General features: G+C 42.5%; 1 protein-coding gene and 1 pseudogene across 1 annotated transcript in view; both read right to left on the bottom strand.

The window, feature by feature from the left end:
• Positions 1–5,981: 5,981 nt before the first annotated feature.
• The window catches only part of RAB31 (RAB31, member RAS oncogene family), a 148,908-nt gene continuing 128,223 nt past the window's right edge, over positions 5,982–26,666 (bottom strand). The window contains exons 6-7 of the mRNA XM_037806252.1: positions 23,566–23,675; positions 5,982–9,503 (exon numbers count right to left, since the gene is read on the bottom strand). Coding sequence (XP_037662180.1) covers positions 9,406–9,503; positions 23,566–23,675 — 208 coding nt within the window. The 3' untranslated portion in view covers positions 5,982–9,405. The remainder of the gene's footprint in view (positions 9,504–23,565; positions 23,676–26,666) is intronic.
• Positions 10,365–15,225, bottom strand: LOC119511731 (annotated as a pseudogene).

The raw sequence follows: 26,666 nt of genomic DNA, 5'->3' as shown, positions 1-26,666 counted from the left end.
TTATTGGGGTATATTCGCATACCCTATAATCATTCACAGTGTACAATTATTCACAGTACCATCATATCATTGTGCATTCATTACCAGAATCAATTTTTGAACAGTTTCCTTATTCCAAAGAAACAAAAATAAAAGTAAAAAATAACACCTAAAACATTCCATCCCCTCCCCACCCTATTTTTCATTTAGTTTTTGTCCCCAGTTTTCTACTCATCTGTCCATACACTGGACAAAGGGAGTGTGAGCCACAAGGTTTTCACAATCACACAGTCACACCACATAAGCTATGTAGTTATGCAATCGTCTTCAAGAATCAAGGCTACTGGGTTGCAGTTCAACAGTTTCAGATATTTCCTTCTAGCTATTCCAATACACTAAAAACTAATGAACAATATCTATATAGTGCATAAGAATGCCCTCCAGAATGACCTCTGGAATGACTCCATTTGAAATCTCTCAGCCACTGAAACTTTATTTTGTAACATTTCACTTCCTTCTTTTGGTCAAGAAGAATGTTCTCAATCCCACGATGCCGGGTCCAGGCTCATTCCCAGAAGTCATGTCCCATGTTGCCAGGGAGATTTACACCCCTGGGAGTCAGGTCCCATGTAGGGGGGAGGACAGTGAGGACACCTGCTGCATGGGTTTAGAGAGAGACAGAGAGAGAGAGGCCACATCTGAGCAACAAAGAGGTTCCCTGAGAGAGACTCAGGCACAATTATAAGTAGGCTTAAACTCTCCTTTGCAGTAACAAGCTTCATATGGACAAACCCCAATATTGAAGGCTCAGCCTACTAAATTGTTAGTCCTCAGTGTTTGTGAGAATATCAGTAATAACCCAGGTGGGGAAGTCCAACATTTCCACATTTTCCCCCAGTTCCTCAGGGGGGCCCTGCAAATATATTTTTATTCCCTGCCGAAATTACTTTGGGATGTATAGGGATTTCACACTAACCTGTATGAACCTACCAGATATCAGTTCCTATTCAAAGTTCCATGTAATTATGGCTGTTTATTTGGTGCAGGATCTATATTTTCTTGGTCTCACACAGAAGTTGAAGTTTTCTTGGTCTCATACAGAAGTTGAAGTTTTAAAACACAGTCAGTATCATTCTTTACCCTTTAGCCTGGTTTACCTTAGTCCTAACAAGATCCTTTTCATTCATAATTCTAATTGAAGTCTGAACTCTTTTTAAAACTTGCTGTATGAGGCAATACTGACATTCATAGCTGTCAAGCTCTAGCTCTGAGTTTCAGGTGTCACACAGATGCCCAAAGTTCCAGAGACCGACCAAGTTTACACAAAGAGCTCAGCGTCTCAGAATTTGGAGATAACCATTACAATTCAGGAATAGATGTGACTGCTTTAAGAGCTTACAATCTAGGAACCATTACAATAAGTATACCCCTGATAAGCTGTGCTCTAAGATACACATTGTAGTTAGTCCATACTAGTGAGGCATTATAAAGTTTATCTTTTCATTTCTGGCATACTTCACTCAAAATGGTGTCCTCAAGATCCATTCACCTAGTTGCGTGTCTCACAGCTTCATTCCTTCTTGCAGCTGCTCGATATTCTCTTGTATGCATACACCACAGTTCACCATTCTGTTCCTCAGATGATGTCCCCTTAGGCCACTTCCATCCATTGCAAATCATGAATACTGCTGTATGTGCAGGATTTTTAACAAGATTGAATTTAAATGTTTGGAGATGGATAGAGGTGATGGTAACACATTATGGTGAGTATAAATAACAGCACTGAATTGTGCATGACTGTAGTTAAAAGGGGAAGTTTAGAGTTGTGTATGCCACCTGATGAAAGGTAGAGTGAAACACGGGATAATATAACACAGTGAACCCTAGGGTGGATGATGACTGTGATTAAAAGGACAAATAAAGGAATGTTCTTTCATGAACTAGAACAAATGTATGTCACTATTACAAGGAGTTAACAGAGGGGTACATGGGGGAAAATGCACGTATCACAGACTGTGGACTATAGTTAACAGTAATATTTTAATATTCCTTCATCACCAGTAACAAATGTACCACACCAATACTAGGGGTCAATAATGGGGGGAGGAGAGGTATGGGATGTTTTGTGTTATTTGGAGCAATGAAAATGTTCTAAAATTGATTGCGGGAATGAATGCCCAACTATGCGATCATACTATGAGCCACTGACTGTACACTTTGAATGGATTTCACAGTGTGTGAATATATCTCAATAAAACTGCTTGTTAAAAAAAAAAAGACATAATACAATATAAGATTCTGGACCAGATCTAACAGTGGAGGAGAAAAGGCTCACGAGGACATCACTGGGACATATAAAAAAATTGGAGCACAGAACGGGGCAGGAGTGGAGGCCCTTTTGGGGGGCAGGGAGTCAGAACTTGGCACTGGGGACTCTTTCCTGAGGACCTGACTCAACTTTGGAGTGCTCATGGTGGCAATACAGTTGTCCTTGGCCTTGAGAATTCGCAGATGAAAAATGATCAACAAGGGGGAGATGATGTTGAGTCAAATACCAAACTCCAGTAAATACTGAGAAATATTTTTTCTAACTATTATTAGCAGCAGAATTATCACCCCCCCTTACTTCTAAGAAGATCCCACCTGGAACCCTGTCCCCAGGTACACAATGGCCTTCCCCAGCTCGAGGCGCGGTGAGCTCCCAGGGGCTCCCCCTTGGCCTCCTCAGTGGAACCTGGTGCCCTGAGAAGCAACTCCTGAGAGAATCTTGGTCCGAAAAATGACATTTAAAAACACATTTTTAAGCACTGTATTTGGAAAACACAGGGAAAAAACAAAAGAAAGAAAATTTGGCCCTGTCACCCAGCAACCAGCACTCTCTCTTCTCCTGGCAGAGCCCTGAAGCTCTTTGTTATATAGATCACATACTTCTTTATATCCTGTCATTAAGCACTTGAAAATCATGATGCAACAGGATAAATGTTCAAGAGATTAACAGATGAAGCCTCCCTCCACATATACTTTAGATTACCTTGTGAGCCTCAGGGTCATTTACTGAAGGGACACCTCAGATGAGCCAAATTTTGGCTTTGAGTCCCCAAACTGATCCTGAAACCCACAAAAGGGTTGCAAAAGCAGAGGATTTTGAAACTCAAAAAGGCAAGGCCTCCAGTGTATGGATGGATGAGTAGGAAAATGGGGACAAAAACTAAATGAAAAATAGGATGGAGGGGTTATTTGGGTGTTCTTTTTTACTTTTATTTTTTATTCTTATTTTTACTTTTTCTAGTTAAGGAAAATATTCAAAAGATAGATTGGGGTGATGAATGCACAACTGTATGATGGTACTATGAACAGTTCATTGTACACCATGGATGATTTTATGATATGTGAATATATCTCAATAAAACTGAATTTAAAAAAAAATCCACCACCACCACAAGAAAACAACAACAAAAAGAGCAAGCCCTGAAAAAGCTGGTATAAAGTGACTATAATGACAGCGTGTGACAATGAGGGCAGGCCATAGAAAGACACTGTGGCCTTGTGTGCTCTGGATCAGCCATTCCGGGCTCTCATGGAGAGGTCCACCTCTGCCAACAGCCACGGGAGCGGCCACGGTCCAATCTTCTGATGAAGGCAGCCCCAGCCCACACCTCGACTCAGCCTTACTTGGGACCCTGAGCTGGAACCACCCAGCTCAGCCTCCCCGAGTTCCTGCTTGCCAAAACTGGGAGATAATAAATGGTCCTTGTTTTAAGCCACTACATTTTGGGCAAATGAGTTATACAGTAGTAGGTGACTGGTATATTTTACACTTATACTTAGAATTAATTCCTAGGACTAGGAATTGACTTTCCAAAGTTTCAGATGTTGCCAAATTGCTCTCTAGAAAGACTGCACCAGTTTATATTCAACCAGCAGGCATGAGTATATCTGTTTCCGGGATACGTGGCAACTCTTCCTGTTATCTTTTTTTTGTTGTTGTTCTTTTTAAATGCAATTTTATTGAGATATAATCACATAACACCAATCATTCTAAGTGTGCAATCAGTTGTTCACAGTATCGTTATATAGCTGTGCTTTCATCACCACAATTAAACTTTGAACGTTTTCATTACTCTAAAAGTAAAAGTAAAATTAAAATAAAAAAGAACATCCAAACATCCCATTCCCCTCCTCCCCTCATTGTTCATTTACTTTTTTTTAATACGGTTTAACTGAGATATATTCACACACCCTACAGTCATCCACAGTGTACAATCAATTATTCACAGCTTGGTGTTACCTTTTTGCTTTTTTAATAGAACCCTGGGATGGAGGGGATCAGATAACTTCACATGTGCACAAAAGGCCAGTCGAACTACACATGTTGCAGTGTGTCTCTTGAAACTTAAGAGAGATGTCCCGGGATACGAGGCTAATGAAATTAGGATGAGGTCTCCTCCCCTTCTAACCAGCCAGCCCTGCTTTTGGGGAAAGAAATGTTCAAGAACAAGACAAATCGGACCAGCCTGGGTAAGGCTAAGGTAGTCAAGCTCAGGAGACCCCTGACTCCTTGTCCTCAGCCACCAGGGCCCTTAAATAAACCCAAGTTGTTTTGCAAAAAGTGCAAACTGCCACAGAGGCCACGGAGAACGCAGTTCGCGACTGTCAGACACTGACTCCCAAGATGGGTCAAAGGAGGACGCGGGATCCCTGTCCTCAAGACTGCTGACAAAGGAAGGCAGGCGGAACCAGTCAGGGGATCGGACTATTTCTAAACACCTTTCCCCACATTGCCACAAATAGGTAACCACTTCTTGGTAAATGCAGGCGAAAGGCTTGTGTGCATCTAAACTCGGAACACTGGCTCTCTTGTTGGGGACAGTGGCTTGTTTCCTTTTCTTGTTTGGTTACAGAGTTAGAACAGCGTCACAGCACGCACCTGGGGCAGTGACTTGAATTCTGAGAACCTGGGGCTCTGCTTTCCTCCCTTTTCACATCCTGCTTTTCTAGGTTCGTGTATACATGAAACGAGGCTCTGCATAGAAAGCACAGGATCCACACGTGTGGGCGAGAAAGTGTGTGTGTGCTGGGAGCAGGCGGGGGTAGCTGAGAGGGTGCAAGAGTGGGGACAGGTATAAGTGCAGCTTATTAAATTTCCTGAGAACATTAAGTGGCACTTACAAAGTCTTTCTACCATATTTATGAAATCAGCCTAACCCAGCTTGCAGTTTCTTTTCTCTAATCCCCAATCTGTGGGAAAAAAAAAAAAATTATCAGAGAAAACTACAGAGACTACTAAAACAAACACCTTGAAATTACCAAATGCTATTGTTTTGTCACAGCAGCCTCAGATTTTTATTTCATGAAATAAATTATTGATAAAGTTAATTGCCCTTTGTTCTGCTCCCTGAACCTGATGATTTTCCCCTCTAGAGTTGAGCATGCTCATCAAGTATACATGCTTCCTTCTGATTCTTCCTTTACTTTACTACGCATGCACACACTCAGCTCTCTCACACACACACACGCAGAAGCATGCACGCACACACTCACAGGAGACACGCATTAGTGCTTGGTCTCAGTCTATGTGCATTCTGCACCTCGCCAGCTGGCCTTGTTCACCCAGCCAGGCACACCTGGCACGTGGCTCAGGTTGTGCACTGCACCACTCCCAAGGGCTCTGTGCCCCCCCAATCACCAGGCATGTGGCTCCATTGGGGTGTGCAGTATTGTGGTCCTGCACTCCACCTTCTGCTTCCGAAATCCATGTTGTGCACTTGACATCGTGCACTCGTTTTGCGTGCCCTATACTTTTTGTCATGTGACCTTGCCACATTTTATCAGTCATCCCCTTTTTTGCTGTTGCAAGTGGCACTTCAAGGGACACCTTCATCCACCTCCCTACATGCACAGGTGCACAAGATTCTCCAGGGAGTTGCCGTTCTTTATTCCAGACATGACTGTGATTTTTAAAAAATTATTCTATTGAACATCAAAATGAGACAAAGATAGGCTTGGCAAAATTTAAAATATTTATTAGTATGAATCAGTGTGTGTTAAACCCAAAATAATAGATACAGTCGGGCACTGTTGAGGCAAATGCTTTGCTAGCAGTTACAAGGGGGAGAGAGGTTCGAACACCCTCTGGTGGCATCTTCTAGATGCATGAACTGGGTCCAGCCCAGAAGAACCCCGGACAGCAACACAAGCAAAGGGGCAGTTTGCACGGCAGGGCAGACACTGCGTCACCGGGGCTGGTTTAAATAATGATGGCTGACCGAGTAAACTATCTACCTCTCGGGTCTGAGTATAGATCCCTTTAATTTATGAGCTACCTCATTATTCACCTTTATGAGCTTTATAAGCTACCTCATTATTCACCTTGCCACGAGCCTGGCAGGGCCATGAGAAGTGGAGCCCACAGTTCCAGCCATCACCTGCCATATTCCTTGATCACGGAGGGCAAATTTCGGTGATATGTGCCACCCTCGGAAAACAAATTCACTCTTCATTGGGGCATAGGCCCTAATCATTGGTGAAAGTTTAGTTTTAAGTCATCAACCCTTTAGAGTCTGCAAGGTAACGTCCTATTTGGCATCCTAATGTACCATTTTAGCTCTGAAATGGCTAGTCAATTACGTACCTACAACAAACATCCACATGACTCCTGAGAGCTCCAAACTGGGAGACAATCCCTACGAGAAGCCATGCCAGTGTCATGTAACAGAGAGCCACGAGCCAAACTCAGCCGGCGAAAGGGATTACATGTCAGTGTGGCAGATATAAATCATATTTACATACATATACACATACCACACAGGAGAGAAATGAAAACTGGGGAAAGGTAGCGAGTTTTGGGAAAGGATGTGAAGGATGCTACGTCCCGTGAAACTACACTTGGAGCTACAGTAATTTCAAGGTCTTCACATAATGTTACGTGGTTATAGTTCAATTATTAGAGCAGCCAGAAAGTAATCCCAAGCTAAAATAAAGGGAGGGGGGAAAGTCTCACTGATGGATGAGGCCCAAGCATCCCTGCTCAGAGAAGATTCCATGTGTGTATTAATGCCGTGTGCCCAGTGGCTGTCTATTCTCATTGCAGCATTGATGTAAATATATCCTCTGATTGGTCTGAATTGTTAAGGCAGTACAGAGAGGTAACGGAGTGGTTTCACACCCTTGTGTGCTTCTGGAATGAAGCCATGGGCTCCTTGGTAGGTGGCCAGTGTCATGTGGTTAAGACTAGACATTTCATGCAAGAGGTCCACCCCTGCAAACCCAGCCAGAAGCCGTTATGTCTCTGCTGGGTGGGTGCACCATCTTCGTGAGACAACCCAAAGACTGTCTGGAAATAACCCTAATGTCTCAGGGAGAGCTGGACGATGAAAGGTTCAGAGACGAGCCTGCACATCATCTGGAAAGAGGTCACCTCAACGTTCGACTTAGATTTTCCTTTTACCTTTGGAAAGAAGCATGATTCCTGCTTGGTCTACAAGCAGAATCGTGTTGGCAAGCAATGCTGACAGTGTGGAGAAAACCCTAAAATTCCCTATAGTGGACCCATCTAGATGGCCAAGTCCCTCTTGCCAATAGTTCCTGAGCTAACTGTCGGGGAAAACTCAGAGGCCCTCTCTCTCTCTCGAACCAAAAATCAAACATAAGTGTTTTCCAGCATTCCCATTCTAAGATGGTCAATCGATTCTCGCAAGTTGGGAAAAGTAGTAAGGACATCAAATGGAAGGCACATTCTTGAGGTGCAAAACAAATCTGTGATTTCACCCAGCCCTGCCTCCTTGACTGCAGTCAACATGAAGTCATAGTAACAAGAAAGTGGCACCTGTAAACTCAGACCCTCAAGGACTCTTCCTTCTGTTGATGCTTTGGGGTCTCTAGCCTGTCAAGAGGATGGTGGGCACAGCTGTGATGGGACTCGAAAGCACCAGCCCACTGAGCCACTAAGGGTTTGAGGTCTTTAGCCAGTTCACGCTCTCATTCCTACCGTTTCTGCTGTAGGTTTTCAATAAATGCTTGCACCCAGGCTACCTGGCTACCTGCTCCTTGACTAACCATTTCCGAGCCCCCCCTTTTTTTTTACAGTTTTCCTGTAAAACACCCTGTCCCTAAAAATCACCTCCCAATATAAGCCTGATCGGAAATCACCTGCTTCATGATACCAAGTCTTTATGGAAGTTACAATGGTGGTTGGTTTTGAACTGGGGTTGGAAACAGCTTGTCTTCTGTCCCATCTCTTTTCTCCCTTTTGTTTACTTTCAGCCACTTTTTATTAACTGAGCAGACAAGGAATCTGAAGAGGAAGGTTTTCATGGAAACCTATTTGCAGTTTAGTTCCAGGGCAGTACCTTGTGTTTGCCCGAGGTTTACCCACCTCCCCAAGCCTGGCAACTTTGAAAATGCTTTCTCTGATTTTGTCTTTTTTTTTTGGGGGGGGGGGGGCAGGTGGTGTCTCAAATCTTAAGATACTTCCTCTGGCTGCCCTTCCTGTAATCTATAATCAATTGCTATTAGACGTTTGTCCTTCGACTTAGACTCAAATATCCTCCAGGTGATTTCTCCCCCTACATAAGACACCAGAACATATTCTCTTAAGAAATATTACTGTGGAGTGCCACATGCCAGGCAGACTCCTAAATAATATTTGTATTCAACATCAGTCACTGCTTAGATAGTAACTACTTAAATGACTCTTTCAAACCAGGCCTCCCAACCCCAAAATTGTATGCAATATTTTAGTCACATTTGGTTGGTTTGTATGTGACCCAAAGAAAGAAAAATGTTGATCAATTAAAAGTCAGAGCTGTGGAAAAAAAAAAAAAGTCAGAGCTGTGGACAACAGTTTCTAACACGTCTTTCTCCTCTTTCGTAAGAGCTTGTCTTGAGCTTGAGTGATGGTCTAATTACACTTCTCGGATTTCCTTCAGACAATGTTAAGTAAAGGCTTCATTCCAAAGCCAGCTAGATTAAATTCTTCTAAATTAAATGTGTGGTTCAGCGAAGGCTGGTTAGGTGACAAAGGCACTGGAGTTGAAGATGTGACTGAAATTTGGCCAGGTGACACAGGAAATGGGACACTGGAACCCCACCCCACACTAAGTCAGCAAGACTTTTGTACAAATTCAAGAATTCTTTGAGGTTTTGTAACAAAAAACTCAAGCATCTACGCATTACCTAACATCCGTCCCCTTGTGTGTTTCACACGCTAAAGGCCGCTTGGCGGTGGTGTGGTGGGCTTCAATCGGGAGTTTTAGAAAATCCTCTTCCAGGGACATTTTCTTCCCTGTTCCCAGCAGGTCTTCCACCGTGCACAGCCAGCAGGCTCACTTTCTCCAAGGAAGGTGCCAGGCCTCCGAGGAGGGGGCCTGCAGGCAGCAAGTGGGCCTGGGCTTTGGATGCTCGGGGACGGCCGTGGTGGCCTCCGCGTCAACAGCACCGCCGGCCGTTGGACGAGGTTGGCTTCACGATTTTGATCGCTCCGTTGTTTCCATTTTCATGGGGGCCCAAGGGTGGGATCTGGCGACCTGGAAGAGAAAGAAGGCCAAGGCTGAGTTCTTTCTTCCCCATCAAAAGCACCTGTAGGTTTGCACCTGCTTCAACCCCTCTACTGATGTCTGGGTTGTGCAGAAAGTAGAGGAGCTACAGTGTGGTTATTTTCCCTTCCTTCTTCCCTCCCTCCCTCTCTCTCTCTTCCTTCTTTCCTTCCATATTCAGCTGCATGAAGTCAAACTCATGTTTAGACAGTTGAGAAAAAGTCAAAGAAGCTTCCGGATAAAACTTGGAACACTGCTCACTACTACAGGGACGCCCCCATGTCCCTTTTCTTTACCAGCCCTGGTCCACTCGTTCCTTCCCGCTCTTCCCACAGATCTATCCCCCGTCAATGAACTGCTCACAGAACTGTGACTTTAATAACATCAGCTGCTACCCATCTTTTCTGCACCTTAAACTACAGACGCATTGGGAATCGTAAATCTTCCTAGAAATATTATTTATGAACACTTGGCTCAGCTTCCCTCATTCTGCCATTAGCTGGAAGGCTCTCTAAAGGGACGCTCTTCATAGGAAACAGTATTTTAATCTTCTCCACAAGTCATCTTTTTCCTTTAATTTCATCTTTAAAAATTATCCTAGAGTCTCTGTAAATAAACCTCAAATAAAAAGTTAAAATGCAGTGGAGAGGGATGGGGAGGTAAAAGCTGAAGGGTATGGGGATTCTTTTTGAGGTGATGAAAATGTTCTAAAATTGGCTGGGGTGTTGCACATACCCGTCTATTCTAGAAACCACTGGACTGTAGGCTTTAAGACGGGTGGATTGTGTGGTATGTGAATTACAACTCCATAAAGCTGTTTATAGAAAAAAAAAAAAAAAGGCAATGGAATCTGGAAATAAATATTTGCTTAGAATCTCACAGTTTTCAAAGATTTTCTCAGATACCATCCACACTTACCCCTGTGGCATTATTATCACCATCCTACCATGATTCAGAGAATTGGGGCTATTTGCTGATGAACACACTGACAATAAATGGTACAGCTGGTTCTTGAACCTGCATCTTGATTTTCTGATGTATCTCAAAGCCTGTGTTCTCTTCCCGTGGTACATATTAGCTCTCTATTCTACTTTTCTCTCTCTCACTGAAAAGGGCATGAAACACTAGCTCCAAAATAAAGAATTTTTACCAGCTAAGTAGGTTCTTAGTTTACTAAGTAACCAGTAATTAGAAATGGAAGGGAAAAGGAATTTAGTTCCCAAAACAAAGTCCTTAAGCTGTTACCCAAGGATAAGAAAGAGAGTCCAACCCCTGGCAGAGCTGCATTTTCACAAGGGGCAGAAATAATTGATTTCCAAGGGTCTTAATGCATGTGCACGCTGCATGGTGTGACGGCTCATCGAAGCTGAAGCATAAAGGTTAAGGCCATTGGCAGTTATCCAAAATTCAAAATTAATAGTGGAGCTCTTCCTCTGATTATGGAGAAACTAAAAAGGTGCTAATAATTTCTGCAGCTATTGCTTCTGCCATTTTGTATAGCAACAAAGCCACTCAACGTTTTTGCAGGTCATTCTCATCACTGTGTGGTCTTAATCCAGAAGCAAATGAGTCAGTAAGTGTGCATTTCCCTTTTCTGGGCATGATGTGTGTGTGTGCATTTTGAATCACAATTAAAAGGAAGCGTCTGTCCCTTCTAAGAGGAGAAAATCCCCAATGACTACCTATATATATATATATATTTTTTTTTTTACTGTGTCCCAGGCTTCTGGGGACTCTGGTGAGAGGTGATGTGGGAGGTTAAAATCAAGAACATCATTGAACTTCGCCTTCTCTCCAAACAGTTTCCCCAAAACTCCATGTACCCCTTTTATGTTCCCAATTCCTTCCTTAGTTGAATAAAGCACTCAATCCCCAAAACTCAGGTACAAATGCCAGGGTCCCATGTCCCCAGCTCCTGCCCTTTCCTCTGTGCCCTGCCCCTGGGAAGGCCGGGCACCCCAGTGTGAATGCAGGGGAGTACCCAGACTGGCAACCTGGACAGAGGTGAAGGCTTCACCCACAGGGACAGAGTAGAGGAGTGAGGGACTCGCAGCCTGGCTACCAAAAGGGGGCTCTGGTGCCAGAGGTCCCCCTGGCCCCCTGGGAATGGGGACCCGGCAGCCTTGAAATCCTCTCCTTGTGAACAGTCACTGCTTGATCATTTGGCCTTCTGGCGTCATTACAGAACCACACTTGGTCTACGTCCTCCTGGAGTCTGAGCTGCTGGGTGACATGGCTGGTCTGCTGGGGTGTAAGTCACGGGCACTGCAGGAACGTGTTCTCCAGGTGGCCTTTCGCTTGGTTCTCCATGCTCCTCCACTTTCTCTTTCAGGCCTGCTGTGGGAAAAGCTCCATATTGCACATCTCCTGAAGATTTTCATCACTGTCAGCTTCCTCCACTCACGTCTGCAGCAGGGGCCACAGCTTAACGCGTGTTCTTGAAACTCAGCTGCAGAGCCTCAACACGGCAGATGGTTGCAGAGCCCCAACACAGCAGGTGGTCATCAGGCTGAACCCCCACGGGAAGCCCCACTTCGGTCTGGGTAAACCCCAGAGTGATCCTCTTCGGCTTCAGGAGTTGGCCAAACTGCTCAAGTTCTTTCTGTAGAGCTTTGATGTCCCAAGTCTCCTCAGGGATTTGTTCCAGTGTCACAGTACCAAGGAGCACCACGCAGGGCTAAGGGGTCTCCAGCCCGACTCCACCCTGATGCCCATGCTGGGCCAATCTTCTACAGAACTCATATGGCGGGGTGCACAGGGGAACTCCCCATGCCTCAGCACCTAGCCCAGCCCCCAGCCTGACCCCTGGCCCACTCACCAAAAGGGTCTGAGAGTCAACCCAGCCCAGCTCTGATCCTGTGGCCCATCACTTCCACCACATGGTGGGGGCCAGAAGACAAAGTCTCCAGCCAGATGTCCTAGAATGAAAGAGTGCCACATAATGCTGATTATTCCACTGTTTGACTACTTCCATTGGGCCTGGAATGCTGACACATTCTCCTCTACCCAAGGAGGACATTGCCTACATGTTCTTAAAACCCTCCATGCTCATTCCTCTACATGGTGATTCCTTCAAGAACAGAGCCTGTGCCCCACTGTGTCCCTAGGCCATTCTGTCCACCTCTAAGATGATGCCATCCACTTGACTATAAACAACCAACGGGTGATGTCTTTGTTTCCAAACAGTGACCAAATTAAGCTGGTGTGGATTATAATATACATCTTCAATCGCATCATCATGGTTGTGCTATTAATACATGACATTGGATGATGGTAGTATTTTGAAAGGCAAGAAAGATTTTTAAACACTTAATTGAAATATTGTTAATCTAAAGCAGCTCATTTCGGATGAAGGGTCATTTATTATAGATGCTGAATAAATGTTTATTGGGAAAAGAAAAAAGGAAGGTACCACAAGCTGGGGGTCTGCTGGAATGAAGGCTCCACTACCAGGACTTTTTAAAGACCTCTTCTAATGAAGTGTTCCTTATGCCTCAAGAGAAAGTGATGCATTTTGAAGGGATGATGCTGTCAAGTAATATCTTCCAGGGCTCTACCTCGTCAGGCGCAAAAAGTGAAGGTTCCTATCGCACCACCTGACACCCTCAGGAGGCACCGGAAGTATTTTTTGGACAAAATTATAACTCTGATGGGTGCAACCAAGTAGGAGACAAGACCTGCATACTTCTTAGTAGAAGGGGGCAAAATGGTAACATTCTGACAATATAAAAATCAATATCTTATACCAATATCAACTTTGTGTGATTCTTAGATTAACTCTGAAGTTAAGCAAAACAGCAGTAGTTTTTTGGCCCTATTGTATGTGACTGATGGTACATGCCTTACATGTTTCACAGTTTTTCTCCCTATGAAAATACCCAAAATATAGAAAAAGTTTATCCATAACGTATTCATTAAAGTGATACAATTAAAGTGAAAGTCCAGATATGATGAACATGCAGAGAGCAAAATAGGACGGTTAGGGTAGCCCGTTAAACACCCTTCTCCTTGCTCTTTCCCTGCTCCCACCTGCTGCCCTGCCTCTCCTTCCTTCCGAAGAGACAGTGAACAAGACAAAGTGTGGGTTGCAAGACCGTGTGAGACCCAAGTCCTGCCTCAAGGGCCTCCTCCTTCTAATGGTTTTAAGCTGTCAGCACCATTTTTGAATTTGTTGTTGAACCCGGCTTCTTAGAAGTGCCCAGTCCTTTCATCTTCAGAATATTCCACATCCCTCTTATCAGAACAAAATATTTTCCAAATACGGAATCCCTGCCCTTTCCTCAGAGTTCATTGTTCTCATTTGGTGGAAAAGGTCAGTTTTCTGGTTACATGAACGTGGACAAGTTATTTAATAGCTGAGCCTTCCTTTCCTCACCGATACAAAGTCCCAGAGGGGTAACTTGTAACTGCAACGCAGTATACACACGGCTATTATGAAGCCTGGAGGGACTGATGGAGTCCCCAGGGCACAGTGGTTGCCCCTCTTTTCTACAGGATACTCAACTTGGGATGAGTCACACACACTCCAGCTTCCAGCAGAGTGAGAAGAAAAGAAGTGCCCCCACTAGAAAGCAGAAAAAAAGGAAAGCCAGACACTAATGATGAGGCAAGCCCACTTGGAAAGAGAAGAAAGCACAGGGCACCGTGAAAGCAGAGCTAGAGCTCTGATTTTCTGGTCTCGGTATTTCGAACCTGCTGGAAGATTAAATGCACTTACACAACAGAACAGATTTGGAAAACGACCAGAGTGATCACCTTGGGACACTGTTGAATCAGTATTATTTATGCCCATTTAGAGCAGGACAAAGAATATATATAAACATCTGAAAAGGCCCTCAGCATCATCTGTGTGTTTCTACTCTTACAAAATGTCCTCTAAGTCCTCAACCTCCGTAACAAGTTGTCCTTGAGCATAAATCCTAGACCAGAGTGTTTATTTTAATAAGATTTGGATGGTGCAAGACTCTGGGAAAAGTTAAAAGGCTTTTTTGTTGAAGTTTGGTTTTCCCGAAAGCCGACAGCCCAGAGGAAAAGCAGGTTTTCTAAATGACTCCTCAGGAACGCGAGACGTGAAAACAAATTCTAAGCCTGTAAATTCTATTGCACTCTGGACTGGCGGCTGTAATGCTATTTTGCAAAGAACAAAAATAAAGCAGCACGCTTGGCTGCAGCTGTTCTCTTTCCTTGTATGGTGCAGTGGCTGTTTCCTGTGGGAGCTCTGCATCCTCCCTAAAACTCCCGCTGTGCACAGTCCTCTTTCCTGCTCGCTCCACTCCCAGGACCCACTTGGCTCAGTTGTCCTCTGGTGTTGGTGGCGATGGCAGTTGTTGTGTAACTTCTGTCTCTTGATCCTGATTTTCTGAATCACCTGAAATTCGTAAATCGACCAAGTTCACTAGCATTTGGCAGAATTTACTGTTGATAACAGCTCCCGGGCCTCTCTATTTTGGGGGGACATCTCTATGGAGCACAAATGGAATTCTGCCCAAAGAATACAGACTGGGGAGTAGGCACAAAACGTGAGGTCATTCCCTGTAACTTCCCTCTTGTAGTCAGAGAACAAAATATTGGAATTACTAGGAGACCTTGAATATTTGGAGAGTTTGGACATGAGGAACAAGCTAACTTTCTATATAGGCCCAGAATGTTTTAGGAGGCAGGAAGTGCCAAGGACTTGTCCACGAAAGGTCAGGGATAAGGAAAGCCTTAATTTGGGTGTGGCCGGGGGAAGCAGAAAGCAAAGCTGTAAAGAGAAACTGCAGAAAGACAGTTGGCAGCATGTGGCAACTAACTGCAAGCATGAAAGTTAAAACAGGGGTCAAAAAGAATGAAGTTATATGTCTAGGGAACTCAAGGAGCTACTGTTGGTAGCTCATGCCACCAACAGAGAGAGGGAAAAAGGGAAGGCCACCTGGCTATGAATCTAAAACCCCAAATGTCTACAACACAAACAAGCATACATTGCTTTAAAAATTTGAGGTTTCTTAACTGTTCAAAGGCATCATTCTCTTTCAATTTTTAATTTTACTTTTAAAAATTTTAAGACATGAAAAACGGAAATCATAAAGGAAAAATGGACTAATTAAACGTGATTAAAATTTTAAACTTCTGTTCTTCAAAAGACATTGTTAAGGACATGAAAACACAAGCCATGGTCCTGAAGAAAATATTTGAAAAATGTATCTGTTAAAGAACATGTATCCACAATATATAAACAGTCTTTACAGCTCAACAATAAGAAGACAAACAACCCAATACAACATGGGCAAAGATTTGAACCAACATGTCACCAATGAAGGCATTTGGTTCACATATAAGCACACAAAAGGGCATTCAACGTCATTAGCCATTAGGAAAATGCAAATTAAAACCAAAAGGAGATGCCACTACACTCCTATTAGAATGGTTCGAATTTTATCAAACGGCCATACAAAGACTTGACAAGAATGCAGAGCAACTGGAACTCTCATACACTGGCAGTGGGAATGTAGAATGGTACAATCACTTTGGAAAACAGTGAGACACACATCTACTAAATCCACACATCTACTAAATCCAAGAAAGGAAACAACCCAAACAATAGGTGAATGGATTAACAAAGCATAGTTTATAGATACACTAGAATACTACTCAGCCATAAAAAGGAACAAAATATTGATACATGCAACAAGGTAGATGAATCCCGGAATCATTATGCTGAGTGAAAGAAGCCAGACAAAAGAGAGCACTATTGTAGGGGTCCTTTTATATAAAATTCTAGAAAACGCAAGCTAATGTGTAGAAAGCAGATGGGGGTTGCCTGGGGACAGCAGTAGAGGGAGGGATGAATTACAGGGGAACACAAGGAAACTTTTCTGGATGGAGATTTTTGTTAACTTGACGGTGGTGAAGGTTTCACAGTTTCATGTCAAAACCAATCAAATTATACACTTTCTAAGTTTGCATTTTATTTGAAATATTCCTTGACAAAGTTGTAAAAACAAATGCATCAAGCTGTACACTAAAAGGGAGTGAATTTTGTTATATGTCAATTATAACTTACAAAGCCTACCTTTATTGGATATTTATGTGATCAATAAAAAAAGTTTAAAAATACAGTAATGTCAAATTTAAACTACAATCAATGGAAATGCAGCCCCTAAAGAACGAATGGATCTATGTATTGAGCATGGATAGCTACTAACATCACAAAAAGTCAGTTAGTAAGTGTCTCCTGATGAAAAAAACAATATCAACTGTCAAATATTCTTGCCTTCCCCAAACAGAACCTCAATCTGATGCAGCATCTGGATCCAACTGCCAATTTGCAGTATGGACAGCAGGGAGAGGAACATGATAAATGACACCAAGGAAACATTGCAGGACAACTGGTCTAATTTCTTTAAATACAAATTGCATGAGGGGAAAAAAAAGAGTGAAAGATGCAGAGAGAAACTATTGCTTAAGAGAGGCTTACAAGACATACCAACAGTCTGTGGAAATTATTTGGATCCTGATTCAAACAAACTGTAAAATGCAAACAAAGAAACTATTTATGGCAATTATGAGATACATGGGAATTTGAACACCAAACTGAGTATCTGATGATACTAAATAATTAATATGAAAATAGCATTGCAGTTATTAATGTGTTAATTTTGTTGTCATATGAAAAAGATACATACTGAAAATATTTGCAGATAATATGTCTAGAATTCTCTTCAAAATAATACAGGTGGGGGAAGTTTGGGGTAGAGATTAAATAAGCTTGGTTATGGGTCCAAGATGGTTCATTATATTATTCTACGTATGTATATGTTTGAAATTTTCCATAATAAAGATTCTTTTTCAAGTTCCCTGGAATCTCACCACCATGAAATGACTGTTAACATTTTAATATATATCCTTCCCAATTTTCCCCAAAATATATTTTTTACTATAATATATGTTATATTCATATTTCATGAAATCAGAATATTATATAAACTGCTCGGTAACTTTAATTTCACATGCAACAATTTATCTTTTTAAGTCAGTAAGTACAGACTTACATCATCATTTTGTAATCATGCAATTATACTAGTGTACCACATTTTTAAAAAACTGTTTCCCAACTGTTGGAGGGCTAAGGCATTTCCTGTTTTTCACTATCATGAATTATGTTGCCATAAATCCTCTTACGCAATGAAAAGTGATACAAACAAAAGGCTCTGCCAGACTGTCAGCCCTTCTAACACTGGCCCTCTCGCTTTTGGGACAGATCTCTTCATGCCTCAATTCCCTCGACTGTAAAATAGCAATGAGAGTAGCATGTATTTTATAGGTTGCCTGGTGCATTCATGATATCTACGCAGTGACAACAAAGGCCCAGAATAAGAATTTGCTACATGTTAAATATTATTGCTGCATTTTGCACACCCGACCTTAGGAATACTGGGATAAAAAAAGACATATTTGGGGCTTTGCTAACCAACCTGCCTATATTCTGAAACTACATCATGTACAGGCATCTACTATTCTTGCAATGGCTAAATTGTATTTTTTTTGGTGGGAATAAATGTGGACAGGCTTTGTCTCTTCCTTGTCCCCTAACTGTTAAACTTACCTTCCCTGGACAGCTTGCCTCACTATTAGAAAATGTTTTTGTTTTGTTTTTAAATTTCTTTAACCAGCTCTAACCCCAAAAGAAGTAAAAGCAACTTCCTAGGGAGTTTTTTTTAAAATCCTGTGGGTTTCGAAGAGATAAACTCCTGTGCAACAAGCGATTATAGAATAAGACAAATACAGCTCACAAGCCTCCCTGTCTTTCCTATTAAAACTTCTTCTAATTTTTCCAGACCCATGTGCTTTCACCTCTAATTATATTCACTTTTAAAAAAACAAATATTCCCCACCTTGTTCGCAAACTAATAACAAACAAAACAACTCAGTCTAATGTCTGCAATGTCCCCAAGTACACGTCCGGGAGAAAAGTGCCGCATTTATCTTCTCTACGGTCGACTTCCAAACTAGAGCAACAGCACAGCTCTTTGGCTGGGGTCCCATTCCAAGCCAGACATCTTTCTGTTGAGACTGTAACCTTACCTCTCTTTGCTGTCTCCCTGAGAGTGTGGCAAAAAAAGATATTGGCGTTGAATCATTAAAACCCACAAAGCAAAACTTGTGTCCCTCACAATCACTAATCTAGCCCCAGAGAACTTTCTCCCAGGCCAATCTTCCTCATTTAGGGCCACTGTGCCCCAAGCTGTTGAAGCAAGAACCTTAGGAGTGACTGTGGGTACCACCCTCCTCCTGGTCCCCCATATTGACTCGCTCCCCAGTGTTAGTGGCACTACCTCCAAAAGATTCCTGAAATCCATCTGCACTTCTTTCCACCCATGCCCAAGCCACTTCTCTCCTCGATGACTGCAATGACATCCTAGTTGGCTGAGCCATTTCTAAACTTTCCACCTTCCGGTACATTCTCCAAGGGTGACCTTTTTGTAAATGTCAACTGGATATGCCACACCCCTGCCTAAAATACTTGAGGGACATCCAACTGCGTTTAGAACATCCCTCTGTCTTTCCCATTCCGAGGCCCTGCGATGGTCTGCCTTGTGTCCACGTCTCTTACCTCCCCTCTCTAGCCATTCCCGAGCCCACGACCTCCCAGCTGCCTCGGGAACTGTGCTCGTGTTGTCCACTCTGCCAAGAGCTTTTTAGCTCCTTCCCCAGTTTGCTTCTTCTCATTTTTCAGATCCAGTCATTTCCTTGGGGAGGCTGTCCCCACCCACTCTGTCATTATCTCACAGTCCTTGCCCTTTTCTTCTGTAGCATCTATTACAATGTGCAATTACACCCCTATTTGACTGTTTGTTTAAAGGCTGCCCACCCACCCCTAACACACAGGATCTCAGTTTGTTCTGTTCACCATTTCATCCCCAGTGTCTGGTTGGCCCCTGACACTATTTTTGAATGAATGAAACACTGAAAAAAAAACTTGGCTCATCCAACATTCTTGGTGTCATTCGATCTTAACAGTCCCCATAGAAAGTTTCAGTGTCTGAGAGACCTCAATTGGAGTCGAGAGGTCACTCTGGAGGGCATTCTTATGCGCTATTTAGATATACCTTTTTAGGTTTTAGTGTATTGGAATAGCTAGAAGAAAATACATGAAACTCTTGAACTGCAACCTCGTAGCCTTGATTCTTGAAGACGATTGCATAACTATGCAGCTGACATGGGGTAATGGTGTGATTGTGAAAAACTTGTGGATCACACTCCCTTTATCTAGGGTATGGACAGATAAGCAGAAAAATGGGGACAAAAACTAAATGAAAAATAGGGTGGGATGGAATGATTTGGGTGTTCTTTTTTACTTTTGTTTTTTATTCTTATTTTCATTCTTTTTGGAGTAATGAAAATGTTCAAAAATTGATTGTGGTGATGAATGCACAACTGTATGATGGTACTGTGAACAGCTGATTGTACACTGTGGATGATTGTATGATATGTGAATATATCACAATAAAACTGAATTTAAAAAAAAAAGAGTCCCTATAGGAAAGTCACTACACTTCACTTGACCTAGAGACCCCTCTAAAATATGATTTCCTCCTGGAATAGAATGAGAACCAAATGCCTTAATTCAACACTACATAATTTACTGTCTGAGCTTTGTGGGGAATATAAAAGAATAAGAGAACTTGCCATCACAGTAGAAGACAAGACAGATGCCAGAAACCCTTGGAGGATCATTTAAAGATAGACGATGTCCAAATGACCAAGAGAGAAGTCATCGGCCAGAGCTGGAGCGGATGGAAACTTCATGAAGGGGGGAGGTTTGAGCTGGACTTTGAAGGAATTAGGTCTGCAAGGAGGAAGGGGGAAGGGAGGGAGGGGCTGTACAGAACCAGAATGAGTTGAGTGGACCAGAATAAAGACAAACCTGCCAAGGAGCAAATGCCAAAATCACATCCCCAGAGAGCTTTCAGGTTATGACATAAACACAGAGAGAGTAGTTCCAGGTGGAAGACCATCAAGATTTTTTGTTTTGTTTTGTTTTTTATTTTTAGCACCATAATATGTAAGTGGCAACAAAATGTTCTTTGTGCTTTTGTACAATAATTTTAAAAAAATTCAAATGTTCAATTATTTTCTTGGCCAAGAATTTTTCTTGTTATGTTTTAACTCAGAGAGGAAGCCTTTAATATTCAGACTAAAGCTATAAGCACCCAAAGAAAGAAAAATGAACAAAGCTGTGCAGAAATGTATGGAAGAGAATTTACTCCATGCAATGAGGGTAGGTCCAAAATGTGATTTTGAAAGAGGGGTCTCTGGGAGAATCAAAGGATCAAAAGATCATCAAAATATGATATATTATTTGACGGTTAAATATGACTATGCACAGACTTATCCAAACCAGAATGGCACCTAAATCCCTTCCAGTCTTAAAAAAATACATAATATTTTAGTAAACAATTCTCAGTTAGCAGATGTAATAGCTCATGTTCAGAATACACAGTTGTCTCGTTTCTGGTTTATGAGCACTCTGGGAACATAAAAGAGAAACATTCGCCTCCTCATCCAAGTCAACATGAATTTATTTTGCTTACGCACACCTTTTTAAAGGACTTTGACTTGCACTACCCATTGTTGATTTTTCATTGCATCTTCTCTCCCAGGCATATTTGTCTTGGAACTTTGCTTCGGAGAGCTTAGTGTCAGCAATATCTGGTTCTATTTTAAGCTCAGGGAGGAGCGCATGTAATACAAGTAGGAGCAGGGAAAAGGAAAATAAATGAAACGTCTGCTGCAATATATTTAGGTGTACTTGGTGCTGTGTTTTAAATTAACCCGTAATTAGGCCACAAAACCCCAGCCTGAAAAAATTCACTTGAAGGCACAGAGCTTGCAATGTGGCTACATGGACAGAGATTTTTGCCATGGACTGTGTATCATGGGCTTTATAACCAAAGTATCATAAAACAGGAACAAATGAGTGTTTATTTGACATGGAAGATGAGGTGAGATAGGTAGTCAATGGTCTATATAGGAATTAATTACTTTTAGGCTATAATTACCCAGATCCTTAGAGCAACACACTTGTTTTTTCCTAATGAAGCTGACTGCTGAGAGGAAAGCCAGATTTGAGGATCTGATTGTTCAAATTCCCCATCACTTTGAGCCATAAAGACCTCATAAATGTGAAGGGATTTATACTGCCCGAGTCATACAAAGAAAGGATTTTGCTCTTCTTTGATGTCCTCATTTCATTTGTTCTTTTAATAATGACTTTCACAAGCCTCAGAAAAGCCTCCTGGCTTGTGCAGAAATCGCAAACCGAAACTAAGATGTACAAGGCCCACGGCTCTGGGGCTCGCAGTCCACTCTGTCTGCTGCACAGGCCACGGCAAACATCAAAAGAGCCAGTGCTGGGGACAGTGGTCTCCAAAATGTAAGGAGCTGAGCAAAGGAAAGGAGTGGATGCAACAGTCAGCAGAAGCTATCGAGCTTTACTAATTACAGCCATCCATAAAAAGGAACTGTAATTAGCCATGCAACTAGCCTAAAATACCAGTGAAACCCAATGCCACCAGAACAGAATAAGCTCCATCCAAGGATATATGAGGCTAATGTAATGAGTTCAATCTCTGTTCTCGTGGATGTCACCAAGAGTTACAAAACTAAAGAGCATCTGAGTGGGCCCTTCAAATCAGAGCACGGCACCCAGTGCCCATGACTGGGAAGGAGCAGGGATCTGGGAATATGGGTGTTTTCCGCTGTCACTCTGGAGTTCAGCCACTTGGGTCAGCAGGCTTGAAGGACACTATTTTGTTGAGGGTGTGAAATAATTGCAGAAACAAAACACTTGCCCAGGTGAAGGAAGGGAAGGTGACGTGGACCACAAGGAATAAGGAGGGCTGGGGCTGCGGGGACGTGACAGCATTCTGCTGACAACGCCGCACAGGGTGACACAGGTCAGAGCCCCCATCTCCAGGGAATTCACCTTCAAGCCAAACAAAACAAACGAGAGATTCCCTGTCATGGATTCCCAGGGTGTAAAGTAATGAACCAAAACCAGTTTAATGGAAATCAGATCTGTTTTGTGAAGTGCCCGCCCTGAGAGCGCCAACAATGAGCTCAGGCAGGAGCAGGTCCATCAGTTTCCCTTCTGGAATCATCTGAGGCCAAGGAATTTGAACACAACTGCTAACTGCTCAGGGTTTCTACCTTTCCTAAGGTGTACCCAAGGACTTTCGGAACCAGCACTTAACTAAATATGTGTACTTTTGCAAGGCCCCAAACTAATGCCGGTTGAGATTTCCTACAAGTGCCTTGGAATATGGTTTCCAGGACATCTGTGGGCAGGACCCAAAACAGAACACCCTGCCAGGAAGAACTCAGGAAGGCAAACTCTATTTTGAAGCCTCAGGCCGCAGAGAGATGTGTTAGTGAGGCCATTGGCTGGAAAACAGCTCTTTGATAAGGGTTATTCGTGGGGAACCAGCAAGGAAAGAGTAAAGCAAAACAGGACCCAGAACTGAGAAGAGAGAGCTCCCCGCTTCCGTGACCTTATCAGAAGTGAGGGACACTTTTACCGACTGACTATCCACCCAATTTCCAATTTCAGATCACATGGGATGAAAACGTTATTTTTAATTGATGTTCCATTTGGAAAAATAAATTACTAAAGGTTCTTTCATTTTTTGGCCTAGGGTCATTCAGTTGAATGAGCAACTCTGGTTTTCTTCCCCTTATCACTGTCTATTTTCTTTCTTCTCCCCTCAACATATTAACATAAAATGCTGGAAGGTGCATAGTTTTTAATTAAACTAAGTTTTATTTTACAACTGGGTTACTTCATTTTAATTCACACAGCATAGAATCAACAGGTTAGAGCACAGAATTTTGGAAATTTAGAACTGGGAAGTACAGTCAGTGTTCATAAATGCATAATTGAGGGTTTATGCCCATTGCATCAAATAAATTCCCACAGAGAAGTTGTTCTATTTCAGAGCTATGATTTTTATCCTTTGACTCCCAGCAGCATAAAAGTGCAAGCTAAGCTAGAAACACAGTTTTATGTACTTACTGATTCCTTGGAAGAGTTCTTCAATATTAATGGCATTTTTTGCACTTGTTTCAACCACGATGGCACCTATGGATTCAGCATATTCCTTAGCATCCTTCAAGGGAACCTCCCTGAAAAAGAGGTCAAGACATACGTGTGAAATACAAATAACTAAAACAAACCAAACAAAAAGCCCATGGGGAAACAGCTCCTCCATTTTCCTATTGAATAACAACTCAACCACTCAACAAATATTGAAAACCTAGTATGGGTGAGACTTATTAATATTTAAAACCTGGTCTCTTATTTATATTTAAAACCTGGTCTCTGGCATCTGCATAAGTAAAATAGTGTTCTCTGCCCAATAGAAGGGAAGATCCACAACAACAGGAAAAATAATTATAAGTATGCCATATACATACCAGTTTTCATAGTTAGGGTTGATTTCAAACATATTTGAAAAAATACTGGTGACTCAGTATTTTCTTGGAAAAACTGTTTAGTCTGCCTGTGGGTGCTTTCTTTTTCCTTGTTACCTTTAGTCATGTATTTCACAACAGTTATATTGCAAATTACAGTAAATGTTCAAAATTCCAGAATTCAAAAATTAAATAATTTACTTCACAATAATATAAAATGAAGTCAAATGCAAAACATCCAATTTAACACAATTCTAAATTAAACTACTAATCAAAACATAACGTAGTTGATGTAGTCTACATAACCTACAAAGTAGACATACATGCCTGAAACCAAACAGGATGCCCAAAGCCTAAATAACCAACTATAAAAAATATAAGAGGTGAAGGTTCCAAATTCAAGTTTTACTCTGTAATTACAAACAATAATTATAGTAGCAGCAGCCTTCAGCTACAGGGCCTGTCACTGAAGATACTGAACAGCACCATAGCTGAAACTACTAAATGGGAAGATGAGAAATTACCACCCCATTCCCTGAAATCCAGTAAACCTACAAATACATTGGCATGTGAGAAAAATCAAGTCATGAAAGGATGGAAAAAAAAATTAATCACAGGTGAGATTCAAGTTCAAAGACCCAACATCACAGCCATCAGTTTCAACCCTACTGCAGTTCCATCATCTTCAAAACCGCTCCCATGGTCCCCAGAGCTTTTAGTGTCAATTATTCCACGTGTGCTTTTGTAAGACTTTTCATATATCATCTTTCACAATTCAGAGACAGGATTTGGAAATCTGGAACAAGCATGAGGCTGTGGTGCAGCATGGCGTGTGGGGACTTCCACGCTAAGAGGGTGTTCCTTGCAAAGGTCAAGGACCTGAACTCAGCTTAAATGAAGACTCTAAAAAACATCTGTTGATCTTTATTCAACATGAAGTTGCTGCGGTGGATCCAAAGATAAAAAGAAGACACAGTTCCTAGTTTCCAGAGTTTTATTCAGTCATTCAGCAAATACCTATTGCGCAGCTGTTGTACGCCAGTCCCTGTTGTAGGGATAACTGCCTTCTGGAACCCACATTTCAAAGCAAGGACAAACATATCCATGGTGCCTCCATCACACGGCATTGTAGCACCCACAATATGGGAATGATAGAGGCAGCAACAAAGTGCTCTGGGGTAGGTGGTAGAAAGAGATCGAATTTGATCACAATGGAACCTGGGAAGGTACCTGGAGGAGGTAACTAAGTATGGCTGTGAAGGATAGGGAGGATACGGACAAGAACTCATAATGGAAGGTGTTCTAGTTTGCTAATGCTGCGGAATGCAAAACACCAGAGATGGATTGGCTTTTATAAAAAGGGGGTATATTTGGCTATACAGTTACAGTCTTAAGGCCATAAAGTGTCCAAGGTAACACATCAGTAATCAGGTACCTTCACTGGAGGATGGCAAATGGCGTTCGGAAAACCTCTGTTAGCTGGGAAGGCACGTGGCTGGCGTCTGCTCCAAAGTTCTGGTTTCAAAATGGCTTTCTCCCAGGACATTCCTCTCTAGCAAGCTTGCTCCTCTTCAAAACGTCACTCACAGCTGCACTCCGTTCAGTCTCTTTGAGTCAGCATGTTTTATATGGCTCCACTGATCAAGGCCCACCCTGAATGGGTGGGGTCACGCCTCCATGGGAGTATCCACCAAAGTCACCACCCACAGCTGGGTGGGGAACATTCCAAGCAAATCTAACCAGCACCAAAATGTCTGTCCCACAAGACCACAAAGATAATGGCATTTGGGGGACACAATACATTCAAACCAGCACAGAAGGGTATTCAGCACTAGGGAACAGCCAGAGCGAAGATCTAGAAGTAGGAGACTCCACCCGTTCCCAGATATTGAAAAAGTTGATGCTGGGCCCTGCGTGATCAAGATGGCAGAGTAAGATGCTCCTGGGCTCCGCCCCCCACAGAAGCTTGGAACACCCAGCAAGAATGGCAGAAACATCTTTCTCAAAGTTCCAGAAAACAGTTAAAGGATTGCAGGAACAGGGTGAGTACCAAATCAAGAAAAAGGTCACTTGAAAGTGGTAGGATCTCATGGCACCCTGCTGGCCCCATCCCTCACCAGCACAGCCCGGCCCGTGCTCCCAGAATAGATCCCTGGTTCAGTTCCAGAGGGTAACCCTTGTACACATACTAGAAGCATGTATGTCTGTTCCAATCTGTCTGGTGCTGGCATGAGGGACTCACATTCTTGGAACTTGCCCTGTGTGTAGAAGGTGGCTCACAGAGTGCTCTTACAAAACACTGTGGAAGAGCAGTCGAGTGGCTGCCTGGGGCAAGGGTTTGCTGGCTGTGGAACGTACAATACAGTGGCTAGACTCTGAGGAAACTGTTTCCTAGGGAGGAGGGGACATTCGGAGCCATGAAAAGGGGGCAGTTTCTAGGGCCACATACACATACCCAAGACAAGATGCATGCACAGAAAGGACCAGGGAAGCCAGGAGCTATTCTCCAAACTCATTCTGTGTATAAGCCATGAAGGAGGCCACTCACATAGGTCAATCTGCAAAGACTGGGAAAGGTGTTTTCTTTTTTTTCTTTTTTTTTTTTTTTTTAAAGTAAAAGCAAATCATTTTAATATATACATTTTCACTTTATTAATTCAATGTTGATTTCTACTACGCATGAGTATCAATTTAGTTTGACTG

The sequence above is a fragment of the Choloepus didactylus genome, chromosome 16, assembly GCF_015220235.1.
Source record: "Choloepus didactylus isolate mChoDid1 chromosome 16, mChoDid1.pri, whole genome shotgun sequence".
NCBI classification, from domain to species: Eukaryota; Metazoa; Chordata; class Mammalia; order Pilosa; family Megalonychidae; genus Choloepus; species Choloepus didactylus.
Note: the sequence above shows the minus strand (reverse complement) of the source record. Positions and strands in the feature narration are given on the sequence as shown.